General features: G+C 44.3%; 1 protein-coding gene across 3 annotated transcripts in view; it reads right to left on the reverse strand.

The window, feature by feature from the left end:
* Positions 1-24,067, reverse strand: part of LOC118367442 (inactive phospholipase C-like protein 2) — a 67,205-nt gene that overhangs the window by 4,667 nt on the left and 38,471 nt on the right. For all 3 annotated transcript variants that reach the window (XM_035750927.2, XM_035750928.2, XM_035750929.2), the window contains 4 exons: positions 18,042-20,525; positions 14,294-14,497; positions 4,533-4,608; positions 38-147 (listed from right to left, as the gene is read on the reverse strand). In XM_035750927.2, coding sequence (XP_035606820.2) covers positions 38-147; positions 4,533-4,608; positions 14,294-14,497; positions 18,042-20,525 — 2,874 coding nt within the window. The remainder of the gene's footprint in view (positions 1-37; positions 148-4,532; positions 4,609-14,293; positions 14,498-18,041; positions 20,526-24,067) is intronic.

A 24,067-nucleotide genomic window follows, 5' to 3' on the forward strand; every position in this document is an offset into this window, starting at 1 on the left:
AAACAAATTACTCAAACTAGGTGGTCATTATCCTTACCTTGAGGATGGTTATGTTCCAGGTGAAGCTCTCCACAGCCTTGGCCAGCGTCCTGCCCTTCAGGCCCTCCTTCACCGCCATGTCATGGAGGTTCTCATGGAACTCCATCGCTGGGGAGAGAGGGGTCAGGGGACACATGAGTTTTACACTGTATTCACACACATTTGTCCCAGAGGCTAGCATTGACGTACAATGTTCAATGCATTTATATGCTAGGTTTGCATGAAATGCCAATTGGGGTTAGGCAAGTGTCAGCACTATTGGGGAAAAACCTTAAGTTATAAAGCCTCCACACATTTGGTTTCATTCTTGACATGTGAGACAATGATAAAACACCAACACACATTAGATGATCATACGTTAAGTATTCAACCGTCTGTCTCTCAGTGTGCACACAGTACTACCTGGTTCAGTTTCTGTTTTCATTGTCTATAGAAATTACACTAGTCTGAAAACAGCTGCCCAGCAGACAACATGAGGACGGAAGCAAGGCTGGTGAGGTCAAGATGGAGTGAGAGACATCTTCTCTTGAGAGTGTGAGAGAAAGAGAGAGCAAGACTAGTATGGGCAGGGCAGACAGACATGACATCCCCTCACTGTGGATTAGCATCAAGGCACTGAGCAGAGGAGGGACTTGTCTCCCGAGGAGCTCCGTTCCTCCTCTCCTTCCCCTCTTTCCTCCTCTCTCTCTGACGGAGTGCTTCTCTCCGTTAGGATACACAGACGAACATTGCTGGGTGTTTGATTTGAGTCAGGTTGCAGTGGAGTCCACAACATCAGGGCAACAGCTGAGGGTCTGGCCGTTAAGGTGCTCGGTATACTACTAATAGCTTCACCAGACTCAGCTGATGGCGTACACACACACACAAGCTGAAACGGTCGGACTGAGCATGCTCAGATCTATCGCGGCGCTCTATCAGCTCTGGGTCGGTTCCCAGCCCTGTTGGTGTTGTTTCCATGGCAACACCAAATACCATGTGAGATATACGGTGGGGTGGGTTGGATGTTGATGATGATTCTGAGGAGGTCTGTGATATTGGCACTTCAGCAGTTAGCACATACCGGACCTAGATGAAGAGTCGAGACTGAGAAAACGGCCAAAGGAATGTCCACAAATTAGGCCCTGGCTGAGGCTAATATTGTATACTTTTACAGAGAATGGTTAAAGCATAGACTTTAAAAAATAATTAATTGGACCATACATACACTGTGCTAATAATCTGTTACTCCCAGCCTTTATGATTTTGTTCACTGTGAAACATCGTAATGATTATCCCCCACCCTGAGGTGCTGTGCTGCTGCAACTACAGTCACTGCTATTGTACTTCATGAACCATGACTGTGCTGGACACACACACACGCACACACACAACCAACTCTCAGCAGGGGTTGCTTAGCAACGCAGTGTAGAGTTGGGGGTGTGTGGCGGGGGACTAATTCTGTCATTCTGAGCAAGCCCTTTCAAACGCAATTCTCGGCAAGCTTATGCTCGCTGACAGAGACTGTACGGAGACACCAAAGGTTCTCAGTCACCTTTGACAGTCCATAACCGAGCGGCAGGTAGGAAAGGGGTTTGCCGTGGCCAATGACAATACATCAGGGATTAGCTTCTTTAGATGGTGTAATCTTCTCCCTCGTATACCTGGAGCTCAATAACTGTCAGTACAATGAACTTGGACCACAGTGCCCAGTCAGAGGATATATTCATGAAATCGTTTCCCCAACCTGTATTGTAGCCGAGGCTAAATGTTGGTATCAAACGGTGGCATGCGTGTACAGATATGTTATGATCTGCCTGTTTACTAGCTTTATTAATAATGGATTGAATCGCAAAAGCAACACATTGATGAATTGTCCCCAAACCTCCTGAACAGTTGATGCATTTGACCCTGTAGAATATCACCTACTGTATTTAAATGGCCACAGGTCATTACTGTAATGGGGCTTTTCCATTCATCTTATGTTCCACATTTTCTCTTTAGCTTGTTTTCTAGGCAGCTTGTAAAAGTTAACGTAGGTGGGATCTGTTATAAGCATTACTCTGTCCAGACTAGGTGTCTTTTGGGGTTCAGCTATTGACTTGTCCCAGATGTTATTTGGTACCTGTGTGAGTGTCAAGTATTGCATTTGATCTGTGCGCTTCAGACAGTAAGTAGTGAGCTTTGTTCATTGTTACCCAGGGGGTCTTTTGAGGCGGGTTGTTCTTTCTGAGTGGTTATGATGGATTACACAGAACTCCAGTAGCTGTTGCTGGAATGTTCTGCTCACTGTCCGGAGGGAATACAGTTTGTATTGACCCATTTTCCACTCGCACTCACAGCTGACAACACGTATCGATGAAATTATAACGTGGTTTACCATGTGCTGTGTCCTATTTTGCAAAATGTTGGTGGTTGAATCCAGCCTGGTAGTGACCAAAAGCCTTGGGCGGCCAATGTGGAAGTCCATGTTTAACCTGTTAAGTAGTCATGTGTGCCCATATTAACTAATAAAACAATACAAATTCATGAAAGATTTCCTACCTTCACTAGCCTATCGTTTTGGCTTAACTGAGTGGCGTAGTTAGGTACAATTTGAAAGAATTTCTGTATTTGAGGACTCACATGTTAGAGTGAAACGGTGCTGAAGGCAAAAAAAAAGTTGGTGCTATGCTGTTTGTTCTGATACACAACTGAAAACCAAACTTAAAAAATGTTCAATGCACTTGATATACTCCTCAAAGAACACACACCATACCAGAGTTTGAAATGATGTCAGTGCTTATAAATGTAACATAATAAATTGCTGCATTTGTGAATTGAGTACTTGTATTCGAGTAATTAGTAAACAAATGCAAACTTTAAATCGAGTACTGTGTACGTGTGCCCATCCCTAGTTGCTTTCAGGTTCATTTTCATAGACATTTCAAAGATTAGAGGAAAATAACCATACATTGACAAAGTGTGATGGGTTCATATCAACTTGAAGAGGAATGCTTTCAGACTATGGACACAATATACTGTAATACTACAGATCGAACGAGCACCAAAAGTGAGCACAATTCCGTATCTCCCTTCTGCCCAGAGTAAGAGATGTTTTTGTTGTCTCTTCCAGCACCGTTCCTTCAGACAGTTCACACCTTAACTCTCAGACTACCAATGTCTCGGGCAGCAGCTTGAAGGCAGGTCCTATTGGTGTTGTGATGAATACTAAGAAGAGGAGATGACGGCGAGAAGCCATTGATTTGCGACACACACCTCAGTTAAAGAAGACACTTCTCCACCCCCTTGATGAGCAAAGACAACAGACTATGAATATTTTATATGTCATCCATCTGGAAACCAATAAATCCCTGCCCCCGGAACGATGGCCTGTTTTTCCTCACTCGGCGCTCCAAGCAAGCTACTCCATGAGAAATGAAACAAACAAATCTTAGATGGGAAACGTTGCTGAAATGCGCTGCATTAGATGAAAGACACAGACGTCTAAATGATCCTGTCATTGAATATGATTTTATTTGTACTGTAGTAAATCTACAGGTCAATTTTATGCTGCTTTTATAGCACACAATTTAGTTTTGCAGAGTTTGCACCGTTAGAGGTCTTTCCACCTTGTCGAGTTCCCCTCATAATGGGGGGGAAGAGAGGGTGAACATTCTGAAAGCTTCTCAAGCCAAGACTCTCCCACCTTGGAGCGAGTAGTGGAGGGTGGGATCTCTGCCAGCGTGTTCCATTGATGAGCTGCCAATCACCCTATCAAGGCTCCAAGATCCTTCCGATCCCCCACGCCACAGAGCAGAATGGATTAACACTGCCCCTGTTCAAGTCAAGTCATTATGCAGGGCCAGAAGGCTATTCTCACAGAGACTCTCACCAGAGGAGCGGGATAAACAGTGCTAAGCGCACAGATATAATAAAATTGCAAGCTGCAATATTCATATCAAAGTGCAAACGCAGAACTCTAACAATGAGATCAATTATTTTCCAATCAATTGCTCAGACAAAAAAAACAACACTCTTTTTTATCCATTCTGGTAAATTATTCTCTTTCAATTGTTATTAGATGGGCTTGATCTCATTCTGCACGTCTTGTAGCAGTGCGGTTCCTGGTGGAAACCAGGCATAAAGAGACCGCAGCCGCCTGCCAGTCTTTGATGTTGTTCTGTTCAGAACCTGGGTGTTTACCACCTCAGCTGCAACCCTCCTAATTAGAGGAGCAGCGAGGCCCGACGCCGTGAGAATCATCAAAAACCAGGCAGAACCAAAGCAGCGTTTCAAAGCATCCGGGTCACAGAAATGAGCATGAATCAAATGTTAATAACTTATGTAACAGGGCCGGCATAATCAGTCCATCTTTTTTGTTAGCTGCTGCTCTCTATGGCAGACTTCAGATGGGGGGGGGGGGGTGATTGTATATGAAAGGAAGTAGGGAAGATCTGAGGGACAGTGGATATTTGCAGAGAAATTGGCTTTTCATGCTAAACATCGCTCTTTAGTCATCTCTTTCCCTCTCTTACCTGCTTTCTGGGTTAGTAGTATTCGGTCGTAGGCTCCCTCGGAGTTCTCCAGCAGAGTCTTGCTGGTCTGGATCATCTGTCAGGAGAGGAGAAAGCAGACAGTCCAGTTGAACCTCTTACTCCCTTGACAGCAGCCTGGCAACCTGCGGTAGTGAGCCATCTTCATTTTTTGGGGGGTTTGCGGAGTATGTATCCAGTGCAAGGGAGAAAGAAGCCTTGGCCCTTATTACAGAGATAGAAGGGCCAAGCAGCGGGAGTTGTGTTGAGGCACGGTAAAAAACAGAGGGAGGAGAGTGTATCCGAGTATGTTATTGAAATTTGCAAGACAACTAGGGTATTACAGTAATTGCATGTTATAATATGACGCTCCAGTCCTGTTTCAGAGTTGGTCTGAAAACATGTGATTTCAAGAGTAGGTTATTATTGTTTATTACAGCAATCTGTTGTAGAGAGGATAGGCCTTGTTCAGAGGCGTAACACAGCCTTATCTGTGGCATTACAGCTGGGTAGCGGACCGCTAAATTTAGCTCCCTGCCTTAATTGAGTGCACACACTTCTGACCTCCATGACGGTGTTAAAATTGTCATGGTGGCTCTGATCACAGAGGCCCATTTGCACTTCTAATGCCCGACCAAAAAATAAAACACCCCAAAATACATCCCTGGTACATTGGGGGTATTTCGGGAGGTTAATGATGCGTGTGTTTACTGTCATGGATCCGGGTAAATACCCACTGCGTGACCCAGAAGCCGTACACACGGATATGACCATCTGGATCTTTCTCCCTTATTACCGTCTCTCGGAGTGCAATTAATACGATCATCTGAAGGAAATGATGTATCATCTAAAATTAGAATAGGTTTCTTAATGCGATTCTGGGGCGAGATGACACAGTTACAGCAGCCTTCCGTTTCAATTAGTGGTACGGGTGTTGGGCTTTATATTCGCTGCTCTGGCGTAATTGACTTCTACATTCCCTCAGTGACTTAAGAGCACTGCAAGGTCACATAATAAAAGGCAGACAGTCTTGTTCCATTGCCAAGGCAGACCGGACGGGAGCTTGGGGTGGGGAGCGTGGGCAGCTGTTTCAGCAGAGCTCCAGTTGCCAAGTCAATCTCTGACGGTCGGCCGGTGACCCAACAACATGCCCCCGAGATCGATCCCCGTTGCTGTGCCAGATTTCCAGCCAGAGAATACCTATTTAGGAGCATTGAGAACGATGTGACAGGCGCTAAGGGGATCGGCAGCACTGTGACTGTGTGTCTGTGACAGCTTGTCCATGGTGGACTGCTGGGCTGGGCGTTCCACTTCAGGCAGTGAAAATGGAGATGGTTTCACACAGTGACTCCAGCCCTCTACACCCAAATGGGGATATTAGGGAAAAAAAACAAATTAGAACATGTTCTTTGGTGATACATCAATTTGAAAATTAGGAGTGATTTACAAAATTATTTGAAAGCCCTGACATTGAACACTATGGCCTAAATATTTATTGAGGTGGGCATCAAACCTAGTTTTATGAGGGCAACCCAGAGCATTCCTACAGTCTGTGATGAGTGTAACACGTCGTGACGAAGCTGAGGGAGGCGTGCGGGGTGTGTGAGGGAGGAGGGGGGCTGTTTGTGACAGTCCACAGCTGCAGTAACAGGGCTGGAGGCTGTCAGGCACACTGATTACTTTACTAATGGGTGAAGAAATTATTTACATTTACATTTACGTCATTTAGCAGACGCTCTTATCCAGAGCGACTTACAAATTGGTGCATACACCTTATGACAACCAGTGGAACAGCCACTTGCATCTAAATCTTGTTGGGGGAGAGAGAAGGATTACTTACCCTTACTTACCCTATCCTAGGTATTCCTTGAAGAGGTGGGGTTTCAGGTGTCTCCGGAAGGTGGTGATTGACTCCGCTGTCCTGGCGTCGTGAGGGAGTTTGTTCCACCATTGGGGGCCAGAGCAGCGAACAGTTTTGACTGGGCTGAGCGGGAACTGTACTTCCTCAGTGGTAGGGAGGCGAGCAGGCCAGAGGTGGATGAACGCAGTGCCCTTGTTTGGGTGTAGGGCCTGATCAGAGCCTGGAGGTACTGAGGTGCCGTTCCCCTCACAGCTCCGTAGGCGAGCACCATGGTCTTGTAGCGGATGCGAGCTTCAACTGGAAGCCAGTGGAGAGAGCGGAGGAGCGGGGTGACGTGAGAGAACTTGGGAAGGTTGAACACCAGACGGGCTGCGGCGTTCTGGATGAGTTGTAGGGGTTTAATGGCACAGGCAGGGAGCCCAGCCAACAGCGAGTTGCAGTAATCAAGACGGGGAGATGACAAGTGCCTGGATTAGGACCTGCGCCGCTTCCTGTGTGAGGCAGGGTCGTACTCTGCGGATGTTGTAGAGCATGAACCTACAGGAACGGGACACCGCCTTGATGTTAGTTGAGAACGTCAGGGTGTTGTCCAGGATCACGCCAAGGTTCTTAGCGCTCTGGGAGGAGGACACAATGGAGTTGTCAACCGTGATGGCGAGATCATGGAACGGGCAGTCCTTCCCGGGAGGAAGAGGAGCTCCGTCTTGCTGAGGTTCAGCTTGAGGTGGTGATCCGTCATCCACACTGATATGTCTGCCAGACATGCAGAGATGCGATTCGCCACCTGGTCATCAGAAGGGGGAAAGGAGAAGATTAATTGTGTGTCGTCTGCATAGCAATGATAGGAGAGACCATGTGAGGTTATGACAGAGCCAAGTGACTTGGTGTATAGCGAGAATAAGAGAGGGCCTAGAACAGAGCCCTGGGGACACCAGTGGTGAGAGCGCGTGGTGAGGAGACAGATTCTCGCCACGCCACCTGGTAGGAGCGACCTGTCAGGTAGGACGCAATCCAAGCGTGGGCCGCGCCGGAGATGCCCAACTCGGAGAGGGTGGAGAGGAGGATCTGATGGTTCACAGTATCGAAGGCAGCCGATAGGTCTAGAAGGATGAGAGCAGAGGAGAGAGAGTTAGCTTTAGCAGTGCGGAGCGCCTCCGTGATACAGAGAAGAGCAGTCTCAGTTGAATGACTAGTCTTGAAACCTGACTGATTTGGATCAAGAAGGTCATACTGAGAGAGATAGCGGTAGAGCTGGCCAAGGACGGCACGCTCAAGAGTTTTGGAGAGAAAAGAGAGAAGGGATACTGGTCTGTAGTTGTTGACATCGGAGGGATCGAGTGTAGGTTTTTTCAGAAGGGGTGCAACTCTCGCTCTCTTGAAGACGGGAGGGACGTAGCCAGCGGTCAGGGATGAGTTGATGAGCGAAGTAAGGTAAGGGAGAAGGTCTCCGGAAATGGTCTGGAGAAGAGAGGAGGGGATAGGGTCAAGCGGGCAGGTTGTTGGGCGGCCGGCCGTCACAAGACGCGAGATTTCATCTGGAGAGAGAGGGGAGAAAGAGGTCAGAGCATAGGGTAGGGCAGTGTGAGCAGAACCAGCGGTGTCGTTTGACTTAGCAAACGAGGATCGGATGTCATCGACCTTCTTTTCAAAATGGTTGACGAAGTCATCTGCAGAGAGGGAGGAGGGAGGGGGGAGGATTCAGGAGGGAGGAGAAGGTGGCAAAGAGCTTCCTAGGGTTAGAGGCAGATGCTTGGAATTTAGAATGGTAGAAAGTGGCTTTAGCAGCAGAGACAGAGGAGGAAAATGTAGAGAGGAGGGAGTGAAAGGATGCCAGGTCCGCAGGAGGCGAGTTTTCCTCCATTTCCGCCTCGGCTGCCCGGAGCCCTGTTCTGTGAGCTCGCAATGAGTCGTCGAGCCACGGAGCGGGAGGGGAGGACCGAGCCGGCCTGGAGGATAGGGGACATAGGGAGTCAAAGGATGCAGTAAGGGAGGAGAGGAGGGTTGAGGAGGCAGAATCAGGAGATAGGTTGGAGAAAGTTTGAGCAGAGGGAAGAGAAGATAGGATGGAAGAGGAGAGAGTAGCGGGGGGAGAGAGAGCGAAGATTGGGACGGCGCGATACCATCCGAGTAGGGGCAGTGTGGGAAGTGTTGGATGAGAGCGAGAGGGAAAAAGGATACAAGGTAGTGGTCGGAGACTTGGAGGGGAGTTGCAATGAGGTTAGTGGAAGAACAGCATCTAGTAAAGATGAGGTCAAGCGTATTGCCTGCCTTGTGAGTAGGGGGGGAGGGTGAGAGGGTGAGGTCAAAAGAGGAGAGAAGTGGAAAGAAGGAGGCAGAGAGGAATGAGTCAAAGGTAGACGTGGGGAGGTTAAAGTCGCCCAGAACTGTGAGAGGTGAGCCGTCCTCAGGAAAGGAGCTTATCAAGGCATCAAGCTCATTGATGAACTCTCCGAGGGAACCTGGAGGGCGATAAATGATAAGGATGTTAAGCTTGAAAGGGCTGGTAACTGTGACAGCATGGAATTCAAAGGAGGCAATAGACAGATGGGTAAGGGGAGAAAGAGAGAAAGACCACTTGGGAGAGATGAGGATCCCGGTGCCACCACCCCGCTGACCAGAAGCTCTCGGGGTGTGCGAGAACACGTGGGCGGACGAGGAGAGAGCAGTAGGAGTAGCAGTGTTATCTGTGGTGATCCATGTTTCCGTCAGTGCCAAGAAGTCAAGGGACTGGAGGGAGGCATAGGCTGAGATGAACTCTGCCTTGTTGGCCGCAGATTGGCAGTTCCAGAGGCTACCAGAGACCTGGAACTCCACGTGGGTCGTACGCGCTGGGACCACCAGGTTAGGGTGGTCGCGGCCACGCGGTGTGGAGCGTTTGTATGGTCTGTGCAGAGAGGAGAGAACAGGGATAGACAGACACATAGTTGACAGGCTACAGAAAAGGCTACGCTAATGCAAGGAAATTGGAATGACAAGCGGACTACACGTCTCGAATGTTCAGAAAGTTAAGCTTACGTAGCAAGAATCTTATTGACTAAAATGATTAAAATGATACAGTACTGCTAAAGTAGGCTAGCTGGCAGTAGCTGCGTTGTTGACACTACACTAATCAAGTCGTTCTTGGGTGACAGACACAGCAACATGGGGAGGTATTTATAGTGGATTGAGAGGTAAGTGGCTGAACTCAACGCTGGCTTTGCTCACTAAAGACTAGCTATGGTGAAGTGTATTTAGTGGTGCTACTGGGAGTGTTTTACAAGGCTTCAAAATGGCAATAGTTATCATTAACAAACTAGTACTTTGTGACACATTGGTACTTCCCTACATTGTTTCTAGAAAAATACATTTACAACACGAAGAACAGCACATTCAATTAAGATAATTTCTGCAGAGGAGCACTGTGATGATACTGGAAGAGTCCACATGTTCTTTTCCTCTGCAAACAAAACAAGTAATGATTAGAAAAACCAGACAACCCCATAGTAGAATAGTGTATATCTATTTACCTAGTCGGCTTGATGTTGTGTGTCCTATGAGAGAAATGTTCCTCTCAAAGTGCATTCAAGTTATGACTGCCATAGGGAGGGAAACCTGCAAACTGACAAGCAGTCAGTGCACAACAATTCTTCATTCAATCGCGTGGGAAAATGGCATTTGTTAAAAAGAGGTGGATCCCGGCTTTCCATTCATACTTATTTCTCAACTCCTAAATATTCTGAAATGCACCATTTTAAAGGCAGAGTTTTTAGCAGCGTCATGATTGAGCACGATACCGCTCAGCAATTCACCTCGAGTGCACAGGGAGAGTGGACCAAAACGTAACACGGGTCAATTGTAGGGTAACTTGGAGTGACTTCAATTGTGATGAGACAGATTACATACAGTTGAAGTCAGAAGTTTACATACACTTATGTTGGAGTCATTAAAACTCATTTTTCAACCACTCCACAAATTTCTTGTTAACAAACTATAGTTTTGGCAAGTCAGTTAGGACATCTACTTTGTGCATGACAAGTCATTTTTCCAACAATTGTTTACAGACAGATTATTTCACTTATAATTCACTGTATCACAAATCCAATGCGTCAGAAGTTTACATACACTGAGTTGACTGTGCCTTTAAACAGCTTGGAAAATTCCAGAAAATTATGTCATGGCTTTAGAAGCGTCTGGTAGGCTAATTGATATCATTTGAGTCAATTGGAGGTGTACCTGCGGATGTATTTCAAGGCCTACCTTCAAACTCGGTGCCTCTTTGCTTGATCATGGGAAAATCTAAATAAATCAGCCAAGACCTCAGAAAAAAAATTGTAGACCTCCACAAGTTTGGTTCATCCTTGGGAGCAATGTCCAAACGCCTGAAGGTACCACGTTCATCTGTACAAACAATAGAACGCAAGTATAAGCACCATGGGACCACGCAGCCGTCATACCGCTCAGGAAGGAGATGCGTTCTGTGGTGAGAAAAGAACGCACTTTGGTGCGAAAAGCGCAAATCAATCCCAGAAGAACAGCAAAGGACCTTGTGAAGATGCTGGAGGAAACAGGTACAAAAGTATCTATATCCACAGTAAAACTAGTCCTATATCGACATAACCTGAAAGGCCGCTCAGTAAGGAAGAAGCCACTGCTCCAAAACCGCTATAAAAAAGCCAGACTACGGTTTGCAACTGCACATGGGGACAAAGATCGTACTTTTTGGAGAAATGTCCTCTGGTTTGATGAAACAAAAATAGAACTGTTTGACCATAATGACCATCGTTATGTTTGGAGGAAAAAGGGGGAGACTTGCGAGCCAAAGAACACAACATGTATTTGGCTAAGGTGTATGTAAACTTCCGACTTCAACTGTATTTGGTTGAGCAAGAATAGTGGCAACCAGGGAAAATGTTGGGGGAATAAAATGTAATATGAAGTGGTTTCTGTGAGAAGCACAGGCAGGGGGCATGTCAGCATAATTATATTTATTCATTTTCTCAGTCCTTCTACATAAACTGTTCACGACTTGATCTTCTTTCACTTCATATTTTCATCAAAATTGCTGAGGACACGCAAGAGTCAATGTCTAACACTTAACTCATGATCCAAACTTCACTGACGGCTGCCCATGACTCTCAGTGAGTGAGACACTTGAGTAAAATTACACGACTCATCTTTTCGCAGGTTAGTTAGCACATTACCGTCATGCTCTGTGTGGGGGTTCTAAAGTCAAGAGAATGAGACATGAATACATTAGGTAAATGACATGCAATGCTAATGGTGTACTAATGCAGTCTGTACCCTTTGACCTGTGCTTCTGCAGTGGATAATAAGCTTTGCCAATACTTCTCCAGGATTTCTGCTTTGTGCACAGCACACTGCAAACATGTCTGACACAGAAAACAGCTGGTGTCAAATAGAAATATCAAGGTATGAATATTTTAAAGCGTATTCAATACATATTCAGAGAAAATAGGCTACAGATTTGAGGATGAAATATCAGATGCTCCTAAAGTGTTTTTCCATGGCCACGTTGGATAATCTAGCAGAGCTTTCATGTTGTTTTTATCTTGCCCACTGTATTGTAGCAAATAGAGTAGATAAGTAATGAAATATTCAAAATGGGGGACGAAGGGAATTCTGTAACACTCGTATTATTAAGGTACAGTGGGGCAAAAAAGTATTTAGTCAGCCACCAATTGTGCAAGTTCTCCCACTTAAAAGATGAGAGAGGCCTGTAATTTTCATCATAGGTACACTTCAACTATGACTGACAAAATGAGAAAAACAAATCCAGAAAATCACATTGTAGGATTTTTAATGAATTTATTTGCAAATTATGGTGGAAAATAAGTATTTGGTCAATAACAAAAGTTTATCTCAATACTTTGTTATATACCCTTTGTTGGCAATGACAGAGGTGAAACGTTTTCTGTGAGTCTTCACACACTGTTGCTGGTATTTTGGCCCATTCCTCCATGCAGATGCTCTAGAGCAGTGATGTTTTGGGGCTGTGGCTGGGCAACACGGACTTTCAACTCCTTCCAAAGATTTTCTATGGGGTTGAGATCTGGAGACTGGCTAGGCCACTCCAGGACCTTGAAATGTTTCTTACGAAGCCACTCCTTCGTTGCCCGGGTGGTGTGTTTGGGATCATTGTCATGCTGAAAGACCCAGCCACATTTCATCTTCAATACCCTTGCTGATAGAAGGAGGTTTTCACTCAAAATCTCAAGATACATGGCCCCATTCATTCTTTCCTTTACACAGATCAGTTGTCCGGGTCCCTTTGCAGAAAAACAGCCCCAAAGCATGATGTTTCCACCCCCATGCTTCACAGTAGGTATGGTGTTCTTTGGATGCAACTCAGCATGCTTTGTCCTCCAAACACGACAAGTTGAGTTTTTACCAAAAAGTTCTATTTTGGTTTCATCTGACCATATGACATTCTCCCAATCTTCTTCTGGATCATCCAAATGTTCTCTAGCAAACTTCAGACGGGCCTGGACATGTACTGGCTTAAGCAGGGGGACATGTCTGGCACTGCAGGATTTGAGTCCCTGGCGGCGTAGTGTGTTACTGATGGTAGGCTTTGTTACTTTGGTCCCAGTTCTCTGCAGGTCATTCACTAGGTCCCCCCGTGTGGTTCTGGGATTTTTGCTCACCGTTCTTGTGATCATTTTGACCCCACAGGGTGAGATCTTGCGTGGAGCCCCAGATCAAGGGAGGTTATCAGTGGTCTTTTATGTCTTCCATTTCCTAATAATTGCTCCCACAGTTGATTTCTTCAAACCAAGCTGCTTACCTATTGCAGATTCAGTCTTCCCAGCCTGGTGCAGGTCTACAATTTTGTTTCTGGTGTCCTTTGACAGCTCTTTGGTCTTGGCCATAGTGGAGTTTGGAGTGTGACTGTTTGAGGTTGTAGACAGGTGTCTTTTATACTGATAACAAGTTCAAACAGGTGCCATTAGAGGAGTGGAGGACAGAGGAGCTTCTTAAAGAATAAGTTACAGGTCTGTGAGAGCCAGAAGTCTTGCTTGTTTGTAGGTGACCAAATACTTATTTTCCACCATAATTTGCAAATAAAATAATTTTAAAAATCCTACAATGTGATTTTCTGGATTTTTTTGTCTCATTTTGTCTGTTGAAGTGTAACTATGATGAAAATTACAGGCCTCTCTCATCTTTTTAAGTGGGAGAACTTGCCCAATTGGTGGCTGACTAAATACTTTTTTTTGCCCCACTGTACATTGATTACGGTGATGTGTAAGGCGTAATAGGTCTGTATTGAAATAGCCTCAATGGCACATTATAAACTGGGTGTTTCCAGCCCTGAATGCTGATTGTCTGACAGCCGTGGTATATAAGACCGTTTACCATGGGTATGACAAAACACTTATTTTTGCTGTTCTAATGACGTTGGTAACCAGTTTATAATAACAACAAGGCACCTCGGGGGTTTGTGGTATATGGCCAGTATACCACGGCTAAGGGCTGTGCCCAGGCACGTGCTTAAGAACAGTCCATAACCGTGGTATATTGGCCAATATACCACAGAACCTCATGCCTTATTGCTTAATTATATAATGTCAGTCCATTGTCAACATTGATTAAATTAATTGATTAAAACAACCCACCCCTGCCCTATTACCTAACCCTCTTACCCCCATGTCACCATTCAAATCCCACTACACCCTCCTCTTGACTTGATTAGAGTCAAGCTCATTTTCTAGGTGTTTTGAGGTTGTTTTTACAACCAGCACATTAGTAGTGGTCTAAAATCTCAGATTTCAAGTCCTGGTCCTAAAAAAGAATGTCCTCTATCAACTAACTTTATAAAACAAAGGAAATGTAAAAAATAATAATAATAATTAAATAAGAAAAAAACACGATACTGTTCAAACAGAAGTCCTCCTGTACTCACCATGTCATAGGCAGTGACCACCTTCTTCAGGACATCTGGTAGCAGGCCCTGGGGCTCCATGGTGGGGTACTGGTCCTTGAGGTTGAACACTAGGAGGGGGTTGTTGTCAGCCCCCGTCAGCCGGGAGGACAGGGCCAGGATGCACTGCTTCAGGTTGGCCACTGCCGAGAGGCCACACAGTTCCTTGAAGGGCACTATGGCATTCTGCAAAGGAACATGAAAGCTTGGGTTGGTGTCCGTTTGATGATGAACTAAAGACTGTTGTTGTATTGAAGACAAAGAACACTGGACAAAGTGGAAGATAAAAAAACAACTCAAGCTTTCATAAATGGTACAAAGTATTAACTTAAGGGGGCTGAATAATTTTGCACGCCCAATTTTTCCGTTTTTGATTTGTTAAAAAAGTTTGAAATATCCAATAAATGTCGTTCCACTTCATGATTGTGTCCCACTTGTTGTTGATTCTTCACAAATAAAATACAGTTTTATATCTTTATGTTTGAAGCCTGAAATGTGGTAAAAGGTCGCAAAGTTCAAGGGGGCCGAATACTTTCGCAAGGCACTGTATGCATGGGTTCACTTCACTGTTCACAGCGTGGTAGCCAGGGCAGCAAAACAGTAGTGAAGTGCCTCGTGCTTCAAAGCTCTTAGTTGTTGAGGAAATTGACCAACTATGCTGTTTACTTTCTGGATCTACATGAAAATTTTAAAAAAAAAAATGTTTCCGGTTAGCGATTTTTATTAATGTTAATGATCCCAATTTTTTCTACGTTAAAACATTCACACCCTAATGCAGACAAAGTTGCAAAACATTATTAGCCTCAGGGGTACTAGGGCATGAATGACAAGTGAATTATTACAGTTCAGAGTTCCCATTTGTTTTCATTTCAGTTTGGTTTTTAGTCATTTAAGATAAAGCTCACTGCTGTGACAAAGTTCACTTGAGTAACTATCTCGTTCAGCTGGTTTATTTGATTCATTATGAATGAAGATCAGTGATTAGATGATTCCTAATGTTTTCAGTTATCTAACGCAGAAAATAACAACTGAGCTCTGTTAAGTTACCTAAGTTAATGTGGCCTACGTAGTTACTAATTAACAGGCTAGAAGCAGAAGTATAAGTACAGAGAAACACCCTGTGATAGGAAGTGGTTAAGAGTACTTCTTACCTCCAAGAACCTTTGTTGGTTTTTGTTAGTCATCCGATAACACACACACGCACGCACACAAATCCTAACCTTCCTGTGAAAGGCCCAATTTAAACAGTGTGTAAACAACCGGGAGGACAAACAGCCACAGAGAGAACGCCCAAGATGTGTTAGTCTCAGGGCCAGTGGCCTGTTATCACATAATGACTGCAATGTAAACAGAGTGACCAAAATAAACCCTAATACACAATGCATAATGCACCACAAAAGACCAACCACACAGTGGGGGAACAATCGACTATGCAACTTCCTTCTGACACATTTCTCAGTATTGCTTCAGACCAGAAAAGACCAGCTGTTTGAAGTAGGCTAGCTCATGGGGGGCCCATGGGGGGCCCAGTGGGAACCTAGTGAGCACACAGGAATGCACAAAAGCAGATGTAGGTGGATAGTCTGAACAGGCAAATTGTCATGTGGGTAGTGGGTAACAATAGCCTATTGTTCATCTTTTGGTCGATATCTTTCTGTTATGTCCTTTTTCAACCAATAAAAGATTGATCATTGCTGCTAACAGTTTACCGAGTGAAAATTTGAAGTAAAACACCATATGTGTTTTTTGCTTTTTTGAAAATAGGTGACGCACTAGTCTCGTTTCCACTCCACTTCAACATAATTTGTGGTAATCTTTCCTTTAGACAGCATACAGTAATCTCCTTCTAGAATTATTACTGACAAGCCCATAAGCGCCACAGTGCAGTATTACATAACACGTTGTTCCATTTGATATATTAGAAGGTATGCTCATAAGCCACTACCTGGATATCTGAATATCAACCCCGGTCCTCAGCTCTCCAGTGGGGATTTCACTAGTCTGGCTCTGAGCTGCGAAGTCTCCTCGAGTCTGTGTCGACTGTTGTGCAATACACATGGATTAGATCAAATCTGCTTAAATCAAGTTTGGTGGCTTTGTTTTCTCTTGCCAAAGGGAGCTTTATTTTTAGATGCTACACAGTCTTCGTAGTAAATCTCGCTGTGATCCCCGCTCGACTCTAGGGGTCAGTGTTCATATTCTAACAAAAACATTCCCGTGTAGGAGGATGAGTAAATAAACTTGGATTCAAACGACTCATCCACGACTTTATTAAAAAATGCACATTCCCCCCCAAAATATATGACATAATGGAGGCTAGCCTGGACAATAGAAACTAGGAATAAAATTGGTGATTTTTAACAAGTCAATGCTTAGGGATGGATCGGAATTTACACAATGGTTACTCAGGCCTACCTGTCTGACAGACAAAATTAGGCTATAGGCTGATATAGCCATAGATTTGTCAGTCAATTCCTCCACCCATCACGCATTCTTTAAATATCCTACCCCGTGTCAGTGAAGGGCTGTTAAGTTAAAACCAACACTCGGAATTGAGAGGGTATCTATTTTTTTTTTATGGCAAAAAGCACAGGCCTACCCCTTGTTAGCTTAAGATTTTGAAGAAAATTAAATGGGATCCGATATAAAGTGATCGATAACAGTGCTTTGGTCCGCAATGTTTTATGCTAGAAACAAGCTGTAAAATATCCAGGAAAGACATGACACAGATTAATGCTTTCTTTGACATTAAGAGGCTGAGCTACAACCATCTATAGCCGATGAGACAAAACAGACTTTGATTGGGAAGTAATCTAAATCTATCACTATCAATTGATTAAACTGTTCACTATGTACAATAGAAGATGTTTAAACCCAGACAGCTTTTAGCTAAAACCTTCTGACCATCTCTTGTTGGGTTAAGCCACAGAAGAAAAGTAGCCAGCAGTTAAAGCTTACATTTGTATGTGTCGGTAGGCCTACTCTGTCTGGGGTGGAAAGGTAGGCCTACTCTGTCTGGGGTGGAAAGGTAGGCCTACTCTGTCTGGGGTGGAAAGGTAGGCCTACTCTGTCTGGGGTGGAAACGTAGGCCTACTCTGTCTGGGGTGGAAAGGTAGGCCTACTCTGTCTGGGGTGGAAAGGTAGGCCTAACTTTTAAAAGAACCATGATCAGATTCCTAATCATTTGCAAACAGGGACAGCATCGTTGCAAACCAAGTACACCGATTTGGCATTGGAGAAATATGATAAGATGAACACATAAGCTATCGCTCAGTCCATTCTTAGCCTGTAAGTTTGGTCATTGTGTGGTATTAAAAAAGATTATGTAGAATTGCCTGACATTTTTATAAAAATGATATTTCTTTCTCAGACCTGCAAATACAATAATAGATTCATGCAATGCTTTTACTATAAAGGAGATATTTTCACTTCTACTGTTGTCCATGGTGGTCTGTGAGCCCACAACTTTCTGGCCCTCAGCCCTGTGCGCTATAAAGAATTCCTGCGTTGCCATGCGGTGCTCTGGTCTGTCCAAGACGTGAGGGTAAACAGTAGACATGTTCTCTGCTATCCACTTTGTTTTAATGACTATTTTGGGTATAGGGGATGGTCACTTATTAAAAAAATATTAAAAATATGTTCAGTGAGTGAAATCAAATTTATTTTTCATTTCATAGAGGTCCAATTTTCTCCATGTAACCCTTATTACAAATAATGTTCACTCCCTTACCTGCATGTTTTCTCTGAGGTCGGTGGCTTCCCTCAGTGGCAGTATGGCTGTCTTGAAGATGTCGTCCACAGCCTTGATGACCAGCACTCTCATGGTGGCGTACTCCCGACTTCTCTTGCCCTTACGCACAGAGAGTCCCCTCTTGTGAGGCTTGCCCCCGCCCCTTCGGTTGGTGATGGCCACATGGACGAATAGCCAGGCGTGGGGAAGGACTTCCCCCGTTAGCGATTGTAACGGTATGTGCCGGAATCCCGGCTGGAGACACTCGAAGGGGATTGTGTACTGACCGATGAACTCGTCGCCAATGTAGTCATCATCAAGCACCACGAAGCGCACCATGGCCAACTCAGGTAGGTTTATCTGAAACTCAAAGCTTTCATCAAACAGTGGGTTCTCCCCATTCTGATTGACAGTTTTAGTCCTTTGCTCTGCACAATCAGCAGGGATGCCATGTATCTCCACATAGACATAAGGGTCAACAACATCTCCTTTGGAGCCTGAGCCTTTGGGTTTGGGGAAGTTTTGTCCACTTATGATCTTTATGTGCAAGAGCTGAGGAGACACACCAGGTACTGAGTCTTTAGTGTTGGCACTGAAATATGACACCTGCTCCCTCATTATGGCTGGTCGCAGCACATACCCACAGTTCCCATTCTGACGGAACCAGCCAATGTTTAGGTCCATCATCAGGCCGGGGGTCTGGTAGTTCATTGCCACGATCTGGCAACCACACTTCCAGAAATCCTGAGGGTTCATGTTACTAGAGTCGATCCGCATTGGGCTGGGGTAGACTCTCGCCAATAACTTCTTGTTGTAGTTAACAAAGTCCCCTGGAAAGTCATTGGCACAGCGACTGGCAAAGACCTCATTGAACGAGCAAAGTTCCCAGTGCTTCTGGCTTTGGAAAGCTGTTGGGAAGTCTTTGAACGCAATCGATTTACACAACGTTACCAGGTCAGAGAGGTCCTTGGACAGCTGGAACTTTTTCAGTGGGATGCTCTGCTGTTCGTCGGCTTCAATGTTCATTCTTTGTGACATCTCAGCCCCCTCATCCTCATCAGTCACTTCACCCTCCGAGCTAATGCAGGTTGTGCCCAGCTTCTTCCCCTTCAGCAGGATCTTACACTTGAGGTCAAAGGGTGAGGGCAGGTAGCTGTCTTCAGGTGAAGGTGGAACCATGTAAATCTTGTCACCAAGAATCTTTTTCAATTGCTGAAACATGACCCTCTGCTGCTTTAAGGAGCAGTGGTTCTCCAGACACAATATCAGGGGAAAGTCAGATGCAACAAAGGCATATTTGTTGATGACGTCACAGACACTGCAGAAGACTATCTGCGAGGTCATTGTGTGGCCAGTGTAAATGACAGGCTCATTATCTGGTCCATCCCAGACATCTAGTTCTACACTTCGACAGCCCATCTTGAGGGCACGGATGTACCCTGTAATGTCAGAGGGGCCTCTAAACTGATCCTCGATCAGGTATGTGTTGTGGGAAGCGTTGATGTAATAGTGGGACAAGGGCTGGTTCATGTCCTGACACACTGTTTTTTGTTCCGGGTCAAATATGTGGCACTCTGGCGACATGAGATAATTGGTAAACCCATCAAGGGAGAGCCAGCCCTTGAGCTGCCCTTCTTTGGAAGGTTCATAACTCTGAATGACCTCCAGACTGGTGTCTTCACTTACTTGTGCCATACCCTGCTCAGCCTCCAGAAACATAGTTAAGTCCTTGGTATCTAGAAATTCCTTGTTGCTAGAGAACTGGACAAGAAGGAAATACATTTCTGGTCTTGTGCAAAGGTCATGAAAGACTTCAATGAACTCCTCCTTAGTCACACCACATCCCACCTTATCTTTAGATTTGTGAAACTCCTTGAACTTGAGTTCAATCTTAATGTGTTTGAGTCCAGGATTTAGGTTTTTAATTAGCTGCACGGCAGCACATAGATTGATGTGCTTGCTGTTGTTGGCATCAGCCTCCTCAAAGAGGTCCCCGAGCCAGGAGGAGCGCATGTTGTTCTGGTTGCTCTCAATCATATTCAGTGTGTGTTTCCCATAGGATATCAGGTATCTAAGCCCGGTCACCCATATGTTGGCCATATCGGCAGAGTTTGCAACCAAGTCCAAAGACTCATAGTTCTCCCCATAGATGATTGAGAAGGCACAGTCCTCTGATATCTGATCATATATTCCGTTGGTCCTAAACGTTTCTGTGTTTTTCCCTGTCCGCACCTCTTTGATGGACTTGACATCAATTTTGGCTTTCTCTGACTCTTTTTTGGAGGGTTCCCACCTCAGAGACTGCATGTCGGCGTCCAGGAGGAAGTAGCGGTGGTAAACGCGGGAGTTGGAGCGGACCTTCTTCAGTTCCGAGCCGTCCACCATGGCGTTGATGCAGTCACTCGCACTGCTGATCTTCTTCTCAGTGGGCATGCTGCTGAACGATACCGTCTTCTTCCTCTCTTTGCGCAGCCTCGAGCCATCCTGAGGAAGATAAAAAGGAAAAACCTGAATACCTGTTCTGTAAACAAGTAGAAAATAAGTAAATCACTTTAGATTTAGAGGTAAAAGGAGGAGCCTGATACTCTTTAAATCCCTTCTCTGAGCTGGAAGCAAAATATTTAATTTATGAGATATACTACAAGCCAACTCAAAAAGTGGGAGTATTCCTGACTCTTTATGACTAAGCATTTGCGCATGTGTCTGTCTGCCTATTGAAATGGGTTGATTATTTCACTGCTATTTGCTATGAAATCTGTTTAACTCCTTAGCATTCCTTGATGATTGGAGCTGCCTAATGTCAGTGTTTGACTTCTAACTACAATTATTTTGGGGCAGCTGGTTGCCTAGTGGTTAGAGTGTTGGGCCAGTAACCAAAAGGTTGCTGGATCGAATCCCCAAGCTGACAAGGTAAAAAAAATCTGTCCTTCTGCCCCTGAACAAGCAAGTTGGCCTACCGGCAAACAGTGGGTTGTCATTTTAAATAAGAATTTGTTCTGAACTGACTTGTCTCGTTAAATAAAAGGGAAAAATGAAAAAAAAAACATTTAAAATTGTGAGCATTGCTTTTCACGGAGAAAATTATTTCCTAATTTAATCTCTATTAAACAGTATTTTACCTCTCAGGCTTAACCCCAGAGTAACTAAGTATTAATTAAGCACAGTTATGATTTATTAGTTTCAGAAGGACCAAAAAAGAAGATAGCCACTACGAAAATAGCCACGAGGAACATTGTGAAGTATAAAACATAATGTTCAAATATTGGGCATAATGCAGCGGTATGGCAGCCTGCTAATTCTCTTTGTCCATGTTGCTGCTGGTGATGGCAGGTCTTTATGGTCTAGAGGTCATCAATGTTTCCTTTTCAGCCCTACCTCGCAGAGACCAGAGGGAGAGAACTATCGAACTAAACTCGGCTCAATAAAATTAAATAATTAAAACGTTTCTGTGAAATGCGTGCAGTTAAATTCTTGACCCTGGGGAAGCAAATCACACTCCAATCAAAGAGGAAGCGGCCAGTATATGGGATATAATCATTTGGGCTTAGGCAGTAGGGATGGGGATTTGAAATAATTTCACTATATGAATAGTATCGTGAATTTTTGTCATTTATTTGTAAATTCTTAATACGTGTACGTTTTTAACCTGAGCACTGCTGCTGCGCGAGGGAGAGGCTCAAACAACCTTTTATTGGTTGTGTGCACAGATTTGCAGATGTTATCGTAGGTGCAGCATTTCCAATGTTATTTATCATCCCATACAACAGTACCGGTCTTGACTGGAGTAGCCTGGAGAAGCTATAGTTAGCTAGGCTAAATGCTGGGCTTTCTCCCCAACCCCATTCCAACAATATCCTACCTGTTGGTTGCTCGTTGTAGCCTACTCCTTCTCATTTTGCAAACTGTTAATTCCATAATTGTATTCCATCTTGCATTGAATTAGTGAACTCTCACTCCATTTGCTACATGTTGAGCCTCTTTGCCACTTCGATTGGCCAACATAAACAACAAGCTACACATGACACCTGAAGGCTACCGGTCGGCTAGCTGTCTTTTTAATGGGGCACAGGCAGCACACCAGGTTAAGATGAATTACATCCTCTAAGGAATGTTGCCAAACTATCCTAGTGTCTATAAATATTTGACCTTGGATAAGTGCTTCATACTGAAACTATAGGCTGTAGAGAGCTTAAAATAACTTTAGCAAAGCTCTAACTCAGCTGAGAGGGAACATAAACAATTGTTAAAAGGGGCATGTTTCAGTGGGTTAATTCATGCATCATAATTCATAATTTCTCACTGTAATATACAGTATCTACTGCTGTCCATATCACTCTTAGTATATCCTGTTTAAATTAATCAAGTGTACATACATATAAATTGCATTTGGATTACTGTTACAGTGCTACTCAGGTTTGTTCCAAAATTTGTTGATATCTCGTGTTTGTTTTTTGGGGGGATTATTTGACATTTTACTGCATTGTTAGGCGCTAGTAACATAAGCATTTCACTGAACCCACTATAACATCTGCTAAATTGTGTACGCATACAATAAACCGATTTGGTGAGATGCTAACAAAGAGGTCAAAGCAAAGTTGAGAGCAGCATACCATATATGGTGCGTCACATGATGTGAAGAACACTGTTGACATATCTTGTGTATACGTCTTTCCTAACTCCCCCCAACCCCTTCTATTTTTCTCGAGAACTGAGGACCGTTACCTTGAAGAATCTCCTTGAACAATTGTGTTACTCGACTTAAGGTGCCCGTCACAGTGCATTCTGGGTGAACCACAATGAGTCCCCCCCTAAAAAGGATACAGCCCACACAGATCTAGTAGTGTATTGGCCACGTGCGTGACATTTCCCAAGTAGTCTGTCATTGTTGTGTTCCAGCACCTTTATGTTTAACCTTTCCACATTCAAGCTGAACTAAATAAAACATGAATTCTGCATCAATTGACTAGCATCAGATGAAGTCTTCAATGCATGCTGAAAGTGCCTGATTTATGAATGAATAGATTCCATTTCCATGAAAAGATTAATGACATTACTAAGAGGTTCCAATTTGTTTTCACCCAATATTTTGGATGCCTTTTTTTTTTAAGGCCAATTGGAAGTTTAAAATGGGCATTCAAAATACATAGACAAGCGTGAGGCTGGTTCTCATGTAAGTTGTTTATACTGAAATAAACAGCATGCATATGGAGCTTTAGATGTGGGGAAGGCTTCAGCGCCCATCGTCCTGCAACCAGCGCCCTGCCATCCCTGATCGAATGGCCTGCGACGTTCAATGTCCCAAGGCCTGCCATGTGATCTTGCCCACGCTTGTGTGCACTTACTAAAGAGTGATGGCTCTCATGAAAGTCTATGTGCTTCTCCCCCAGGGCAAAGGCCATTGAAAATGTATTACCTTTAGGTAAAGAAAAATCTGACTACCCTTGTTGTAGAAAGAATTGAATGACAGACATTAACTGCTGAATATTAAAGTTTATGATTGACTATGAGCACCACCAAATATATTTGGAAATAAAAACATATAAAACACAACATGTGTTGGTCCCATGTTTCATGAGCTAAAATAAATTTCCCATACACACAAGCTTATTTCTCTCAGATTTTGTGCACAAATTTGTTTATATCCCAGTGAGCATTTCTCCTTTGCCAAGATAATCCATCCACCTGCCAGGTGTGGCATATCAAGAAGCATGATCATTACACAGGTGCAGTTTTGTCACACAATGCCACAGACGTCTCAAATTGAGGGAGTGTGCAATTGGCATGCTGACTGCAGGAATGTCCACCAGAGCTGTTGCCAGAGAATGTAATGTTAATTTCTCTACCATAAATTGCCTCCAATGTCGTTTTAGAGAATTTGGCAGTACGTCCAACCGTATGACGTTGTGTGGCGAGCAGTTTGCTGATGTCAACTTTATGAACAGAGTGCCCCATGCTGGCCGTTGGGTTGTGGTATGGGCAGGCATAAGCTACGGATTTTATCAATGGTCATTTGAATGCACAGAAAT

Source organism: Oncorhynchus keta, chromosome 34 (assembly GCF_023373465.1).
Source record: "Oncorhynchus keta strain PuntledgeMale-10-30-2019 chromosome 34, Oket_V2, whole genome shotgun sequence".
Lineage (NCBI taxonomy): Eukaryota > Metazoa > Chordata > Actinopteri > Salmoniformes > Salmonidae > Oncorhynchus > Oncorhynchus keta.